The sequence below is a fragment of the Oculina patagonica genome, chromosome 8 (genome assembly GCF_052425735.1).
Source record: "Oculina patagonica isolate OP01 chromosome 8, crgOcupat, whole genome shotgun sequence".
NCBI lineage: Eukaryota > Metazoa > Cnidaria > Anthozoa > Scleractinia > Oculinidae > Oculina > Oculina patagonica.
The window spans coordinates 29,676,196-29,684,469 of NC_135765.1; the positions used below are offsets into that span (position 1 = coordinate 29,676,196).

Sequence of the window (8,274 nt, forward strand, 5' to 3'; positions counted from 1 at the left end):
AATTAATATCAATTAATTAATTATTCCCGAGGAGGGGTGGGGGTGGGGGAGCACCTGACCGTACGCCCCAAGTAAAACGCGGAGCATATCTACGGTACTTTCATATGAAGATTTCAAAGGTATATATTTGTTTCAGAAAACCCTTTGCTCTCCTTGTGGTACTACTCTTTCTAGAGCAAAGTACTTTGCGTCAAACGCATGCGCAGATTAGTCTACGTTATATTCTCAGAAACATTGCATGAAGTAGGATTCCTGCAGACTCCATGGCGCCAAGTAAAAACCGCAAAATTAATTAAATTACATTTTGAGACTTTCACAGCGCTTTCGTCATTAAGCATGCAAAAACTTAGACCGAGAGTTTCGGCGCGAAACTCCTAATAACCAGAAAACAAATATCCTAGCTGAACCGCGTTTTAAAATACCTTTCGAAAGAGATGTTTTTTGAATTTGTTTGTTCTTTAATTTTTAAGAAACGTCTTTCTAGCAGTTAAAACCGCAACTTAATTAAATTAAGGTGAAATAATTTGGCTTTATTATTCGGAAAGCAAAACAACTGCCACCGATGTCGTTGCGACAAAAAGGTATCATGTTTCAGCATTTGCAAGAAAAACAAAAGTATCTCGTTTGCTGTTTCAATATCAAACTAAAATTCAAACTAACGAAAATTAAAATAACAGGGACGTGTTTAGAAATTTTGTATTAAAGCCTAACGTGGTGTGCTTTTCAATGCGGTAGAATTTGTAGAATCCCTGGCGTTAATTTAATTAGATCTATTAAAGGGAAAAACAAAAGTTTCATGTTACATCCGTCACTTCCTCTCCTTTGATTTGTTCTTCATCGTTTGAACTAACTTCCGTATTATTTTGTAAAACCTCTTCCTGAGAGGGGTTTCGTGTGGAAGCGAAAAATTCTTTGTGTTTGAACACGCTTCCGTGACGGTTCCAACACTTGAAAGAAATCTTCACACTACGTGACTCTCGGCTTCATGCCTGAGTGAGTGTTCACCAGACCGTGGCGAGAGCAATGGCCTTGCGCACGGCATGCTTTAGCGACAGTTTCGGGGAGAAAAGCCGCAACTTTTTAGCGACAGTTTCGGGGGGAAAGAGCCGCAATTTCGAACATTTAGCATGCTTTGTAATTCATAATTTGTGCTCTGCTTGTACACTGTTCTGAAAATTGGTAATTGTTTAGGTCATTTTCTAAATGCTGAAGGGGACAATGCGGTAGGATTGTTGTAGAATACGTGGCGTTTATAATTTAATGCGGTCTAAGAGAAAAACAAGTTGAAATCAAGTTAGCGAAGTTGACATAAAAGCCAACGGTTCAAATGATTGAAGACTTTCTTGACTAAGAAATTGTGCTTTAGTGACAACTAGTCGCCCCCGTGATTTAGTTGTCACGTTTTGTCTTTTAACATCTTACAAGTACACATGAAACTGCGTTTCAGACTGAAAGGTGAACTCATTTGACTTATTCTCAAGCAAAATTACCCTGGAAAATTATTATCATGCTGTCAATTGATTGTCCATATTGCATTCTGCACTGACCTTTGAGTCTCTGAGTTGCTATACATATCGTTTTTGCAAACAATTAATTTTGTCTTTCCAGGCCCTGCAAACAATTTTTTTCAATATTTTTCATTCCCCCCCCCCCCCTCCAAAAAAATAATGGTCCGTCCCTTAGTGAAAATAAAGCTCGTTTACGGTCTTTCGTTGCTCGCTTTTAATTGCACTTTTCATGACAAGACCCCCTCCTCAGTGAAGATGAAAAGACAAAAAGAGGCTATATAGATAGAAAACAAAACTCAATATGCCGCTGCACATTGCCCACCAAAGAAAGACATTAAAAAGTCACTGTCTGGATTTCACTTAATCGGAAATAATTTTGATTCTTAGACAGCACCAGAGACAAACTTGAGGAGATGAAAGTTGAAATTGAAAACATGAAAGAACAGTTGGATAATTTAGTGAGCCTAGCACCTCCTGTCAAAAAGAAACCCAGGATGGAAGGTAAGATCTGCTGACATCCGCTGGGAGCTGTGGGTAGCTTGTGTACAGCGGCCCTCTTAACCTAAAGAAAAATCGGAGAGGAACAAATGCATGAGAATTAAAATACCGTTTCATGTGCTGGCTTATTGCCTCGTGGAAAACCGACTGGTTTAATTTTAGACTGTTCTGGATTGCAAATAGGCTTGAAATGAAAACAACTGATTGGTCCGTTAGAGTCATTTTACTCAGGCGTCACATCATCTCGCGCTTTTCGCAGGTATCACGCTGTAAAAACCTTTCGGAGCCTCCTAAAAGTCCATTTTGAATAGGGCTTGAGATGCAAAAAAATATTTAAGTAAGATCCAAAAAGTAAATATGCATGTCAGTGGTTTAAGGTATCGAGGTAAAGCAAGATTAAACAAAGTAACCGTCTGAAATGCTCGAACTTATTCCGTCTGCTGCAAAATTTTCAAATCATTTCCCTTTTCTATTTTATCTTCGTCTTCATTTGCTCACTTTCCATTTGCTTATTTTGATAAAATGTCAAGATTTAGGGCTGCCTAACTGATTTATATCTCTGATTAGTAGAAACTCAGTTGTGTTCTATTGGAAATCCGCGAATCTGATTGGTTCTCCCACTGTTTTCTATTTAACAATTAGACGGCAAGCTCGAGGTTTCTACCGGCTGATAGTTGGCGAGGGGCGAAGCCCCGAGCCAACTATCAAAAGCCGGTAGAAACCGAGAGCGAGCCGTCTAATTGTGTTAGCATAACCCACTGACCGATCTATAAACTCAGAATATCGCTAGAATTGATTTATTGAAGATTTTGATTGATAAAATTCAGCAAAGACTAAGCGCGCGCTCCGAGAGCCTTCTACGGATCAATAGTAGGCACCTGTGTAGCCAATCAGATTGCGCGATTACCAATAGTAGGTCAGTGTGGTTATGCTAATTGCGGATAGAAAACAGTCGCGGGCGCGTAGCACATTAAGCGGTAAATTTTCTTGTTTTTTTGTCTTCAAAGTGCACAAAATTGTAGGTTTTGGACGGCAATCCTTTAGAGTTTCTACTAAAACAATTAGACTACTCGCCCTCGTTTTGTATGAGCGATAGTCAACTCGGCTGCGCCTCGTTGACTATTCGCTCATAGAAAACTCGGGCTCGTAGTCTAATTGTTAAATAGACAACGTACTTGAAGTGTCTTCACTTAATTACTTCTAGATGTTTTTGAACCCACGGAGATCATTGATGGAATTCGTGAACTCTACAAACTCCGCGAGGGATGGCTTGCTCCGTTTCCATGGTGTGAAGAGTTTCATTTACATCTTGATGATATTTTCACCAGACTCAAAGTGGTCAGCAGGAAGAAAACGAGAGGAATAGCGACAACCGACACTGTTAACATGTCTGGGATCTTTAAACCACATGAAGAATGTCGACAACCAAGAACAGTGTTAATTGAAGGGAAACCTGGTATGGGGAAGACAACATATTGCAAAAAACTTGTGTATGACTGGGCTACAGGAAAACAAGAAGCAGAAGATTGCTTTCCAATGTTCGAAACAGTGTTGATGCTGAGGTGTCGTGATATGAGGTCTGACCTTTGGGAGGCCATTGATGATCAACTTCTGCCTCGAGATGTTGAAGCAGACGTCAGAGAAAGATTCTTCAATTTCATTCGCTACAACCAGTCTAACGTACTGCTGATACTTGATGGATTAGACGAGGTTCCAGCGAATAAAATGCCAATGTTTACAGAAATCATTCAAGGCAGAATACTTCCAAAATGTCGCTTGGTTGCTACGGCACGGCACGAGGCTGGAATGAAGGTAAGAATACATTGTGACACCCTGCTGGAGATCGAAGGGTTTACCGAAGAAGATGCACGGGAATTTATCTTCAAATATTTCAAAACTATGGAGGATTTGGCCTTTAGCCTCTTATCCATGCTGCAAAAGGATGGACACTTGAACGAATTAACGGCAAATCCTCTGAACACTGCACTTCTATGTCTCGTTTGCGAAGAATTTCAGGGTATTTTTCCAGAAAGTCGAACTAAACTGTATATGGATATAGTACAGTGTGTCCTGAGACGATACATACAGAAGAAAGGATTACCAGAAAACAACGATGATCTCATTGAATCTTACAAACCTCGGTTGAAACACCTTGGCTGGATAGCTTTGAAGGGTCTGCGTGAAGACAACTTGGACTTTGAGGAAAGTGAGCTCGGAAGCCATTCAGCTGACTTACCTGGATTCGGATTTCTGTCAGTTCAGCCAGGAGGCAGCAAACTAAGACCGCGCCGACGTTACAGCTTTCTACACAAGAGTTTTCAAGAATTCTTTGCAGCATTTTATCTGTGTTGTCAGCTTCTCGACAAAGAAATCAGTGCTGACAGCTTAGCTGCTGACAGAAGATACTTCCATGAGCTGGCAGAGGTGCTAATGTTCACATGTGGCATGATAGCGGCACGTTGCGAGGAAACAACAGAAGCTCTTGTGAAGAGTTTAACGACGCAAGTGAATCATGAAGAAGACGGTGACTGCTTTTCTGTTGTATTGGAGGGAATTAAAGAATGTAAAAAAGAAAACAGTGATTTTCACATAAAATTGGCACGTGTTTCTGGTTCATTGCTTAAACGTAAAGCTCTTCGTCTCAGAAGGATAACTGGCGCTGACGCTGTTGTTCTAGCTGAAGCACTTCAGTGCAATTCAAGTCTGACAGAGTTGGTTTTGTCTAACAATAACATTGGTGACCACGAGGCTACTGGACTAGCTGAAGCATTACAAAACAACACAAGTCTGAAAGTGTTGCATTTGTCTGGCAATAACATTGGCGACCACGGTGCTACTGGACTAGCTGAAGCATTACAAAACAACACAAGTCTGAAAGTGTTGCATTTGTCTCGCAATTACATTGGCGACCACGGTGCTACTGGACTAGCTGAAGCATTACAAAACAACACAAGTCTGACAGTGTTGGATTTGACTCACAATAACATTGGGGCCCAAGGTGCTACTGGACTAGCTGAAGCATTACAAAACAACACAAGTCTGACAGAGTTGAATTTCTCTTTCAAAAACATTGGTGACCACGGTGTTACTGGACTAGCTGAAGCATTGAAAAAGAACACAAGTCTGACAGTGTTGCATTTGTCTCACAATAACATTGGCGACCACGGTGCTACTGCACTAGCTGAAGCATTGAAAAACAACACAAGTCTGACAGGGTTGTATTTGTCTTACAATAACATTGGCGACCACGGTGCTACTGCACTAGCTGAAGCATTGAAAAAGAACACAAGTCTGACAGCGTTGTATTTGTCTTACAATAACATTGGCGACCACGGTGCTGCTGGACTAGCTGAAGCATTACAAAACAACACAAGTCTGACAGAGTTGTATTTGTCTGGCAATAACATTGGCGACCATGGTGCTACTGGACTAGCTGAAGCATTACAAAACAACACAAGTCTGACAGAGTTGTATTTGTCTGGCAATAACATTGGCGACCATGCTGCTGTTGTTCTAGCTGAAGCACTTCAGTGCAATTCAAGTCTGACAGAGTTGGATTTGTCTTACAATAACATTGGCGACCACGGTGCTACTGGACTAGCTGAAGCATTACAAAATAACACAAGTCTGACAGTGTTGTATTTGTCTGACAATAACATTGGTGATGAAGGAGCTAATGGACTAGCTGAAGCATTACAAAACAACACAAGTCTGACAAAGTTGTATTTGTATCTCAATAACATTGGCGCCCACGGTGCTACTGGACTAGCTGAAGCATTGAAAAAGAACACAAGTCTGACAGAGTTGGGTTTGTCTGACAATAACATTGGTGACCACGGTGCTACTGGACTAGCTGAAGCATTACAAAACAACACAAGTCTGACAGTGTTGAATTTGTCTAGCAGTAACATTGGTGACGAAGGAGCTACTGCTCTAGCTGGAGCACTGAGAGAGAATAAAGTTCTGAGAAGGTTGCATTTGTTTAATAATCACATTAGTGAAGCGGTAATCAGTGAAATCCGCTTGGAACATGGTGATCGTGTTGTTTTTACTTTTCTGTAACTGGAGCAACAATAGAGACTCTTGTTTCAGTTCACGGAATGAGCTCTTCCCATACGGAGGTTTGAAATTCTTTACTATTTTACAGGTTTCGTCTTTTTACATGAGCTCTGTTGTATTTCAACCGACACCGCGTTTATACGAAACTAAGAAAACTAATTGAACGATTTTCCTTTTTTTTGTAACTACAAGGAGGTTCTAGAAAAAATAGTTTTGATCGCCGATTAACTTGCATAGAAATCAGTATAAAATTTAGCGTTTTTCTCAATGATAACGCAACGAATACACTTGAACGCAATGAAAAATATGTGTTATGTCTTCAAATTGGGAGTAAAAAATGTTTTCTTACCTCTAAACATTCCTAGAGTTTGACTTGTCTTGCCGTTATCCGTCGCCTTCTTTGACACCGTCTCATTTTCACTTAAGCAAGTAGAACGTTTCCGGTGAAATTGTGCTATATAAAAGATTATATGTATAAAAAAAGCAAAAGTGCAGAATAGAGAAGTCGTTCAGTGAAGTTGAACAAACTATTTGCGCGTCCGGGGCACTGGGCCTCTATAGCATTTACCAGGTTTCTATAGCTTTTAGCGGGCTTATAGGAAAAATAATACCCGCTCAGATTGTATTGAGCGTATACAGTGGTTATATTTTTATAATCAGAACTACGTAAATTTATAGCTACGTTTATTCGCTCCGAGATAGCATTGATATTAAAGTCAAGACGTGGGAAATTGTTTTAATTGATACTGCTTTTTTGTTTTGAGTGAAAAAAACCCTGAATTTTCATTAACATGTAATAAGTGTTTCTGATGTTTATAACGGATGTAAATAAATGAGTGTTTTTTCTGTTGGATACTAATTTTGTGCTCATTACCTTTTGTGAAATGACTAAAAATAAATGTCAAGACGTGGGAAATTGCTTTTATTAATACTGCTTTTTTGTTTTGAGTGAGAAAAAGAACCTGAATTATCATTAACATGTAATAAGTGTTTCTGATGTTTATAATAGATGTAAATAAATGAGTAGTTTTCCTCGCAGCCGTTTTTAGTGTCGTCTTTGCGTGACGACACTAAAAACGGCTGCGAGGGAGACTAATAAATGAGTGGTTTTTCTGTTGGATGTTAATTTTGTGCTCATTACCTTTTTTGAAATGACTAATACTTATAAGGCACTCACGCATAAAAATCTGAAAGTTCAAATATTCGAGTAGGTGTTTTCTGTTTGCGAGACTATAAATACCGAACACAAAGCTAAAATAAATCGGAGAAAATGCTGTTAAAACACAGATTAAAACTGATATTACACCCGCTCACGTCTTCTTCCCGTCGCAGAGTCCGATATTATAGATAGCTTCTTGCTTTTAACTCCATTTTTGCTGGCCTCGGATGACCTATTGAAGCAAAGTAATTGTGGTTGGAAAAGAATGTTTAGGTGACGCAGTTAAAGCAGATACTACATCCGCTCTCTTGGTCAAAACAACCTTGAATGAAGCTAAGGATTGCGAAGAGGGCTATATTTTTGAGCAGTTAGAGTGAACTTAAAACTTGTTTCAGCAGGTATAGTTCGAGATTGTAGATTAACTTTTACCTCAATTTGTCTCGTTGTTAGCTTTCTTCGCCTAAATTATTCAAGGCATACAATCCTAATTGCATTTGGATACCACAAGCTGTCTCCTCAACCCAAAACCCTCCAATGCAAACCAGAAAAAAAATTCAAAACAATGCATCAGTTGCAAAAGGGAAACAGTGGCTAGGTGACACAGAGGCACAGAAGCAAAGAGCAACCGCTAGAGTTCCACAGAGGCACAGTGGAAGACTGGCACAGTGGCACAGAGGCCACAGTTGAACAGGTACAGTGAAAGTGTGCATGGTCGGACAGGGACTCAGTAAACCAATAGAAAAGTTAAACAAACAGTAACACAGTGGAGTACCGTGGAGCAGCGGCAGAACGGTGGCACAGAGGCACAGGGCCACAGTTGAACAAAGATACAGTGGAACAGTGACGCAGTCGGACAGAGACAGTGAAAATGTGACAAAGTTAAACAGTAGCACAGTGACCACAGTGAAACAATGGCACAGTTATACGGAGCACGGTGGAGAAGTAGTACTGTAAAACAGAGGAACAGTGGAACAGTGGAAAAGAAGCACAAGATTGTGGTGGAATAATGGCACACTAGCATAGTAGAACAGTTGCACAGTAAAACTACGT

The 8,274-nt window shown here is 40.1% G+C and overlaps 2 protein-coding genes across 3 annotated transcripts in view; both read left to right on the top strand.

The window, feature by feature from the left end:
* Nucleotides 1-7,731, top strand: part of LOC144664011 (uncharacterized) — a 98,588-nt gene extending 90,857 nt beyond the window's left edge. The window contains exon 17 of the mRNA XM_078525115.1: nt 7,623-7,731. The gene's annotated coding sequence lies outside the window, so the exon portion shown is untranslated. The remainder of the gene's footprint in view (nt 1-7,622) is intronic.
* LOC144664006 (uncharacterized) overlaps nt 1-8,274 on the top strand; it is a 358,501-nt gene that overhangs the window by 32,776 nt on the left and 317,451 nt on the right. Inside the window, exons 12-13 of one of the 2 annotated variants that reach the window (XM_078525109.1) lie at nt 1,896-2,009; nt 3,211-7,731. The exons of the other annotated variant lie outside the window; for it this stretch is intronic. Coding sequence (XP_078381235.1) covers nt 1,896-2,009; nt 3,211-6,068 — 2,972 coding nt within the window. The 3' untranslated portion in view covers nt 6,069-7,731. Of the gene's footprint in view, nt 1-1,895; nt 2,010-3,210; nt 7,732-8,274 lie in introns of those variants that run through there. 2 annotated transcript variants of the gene reach the window in all.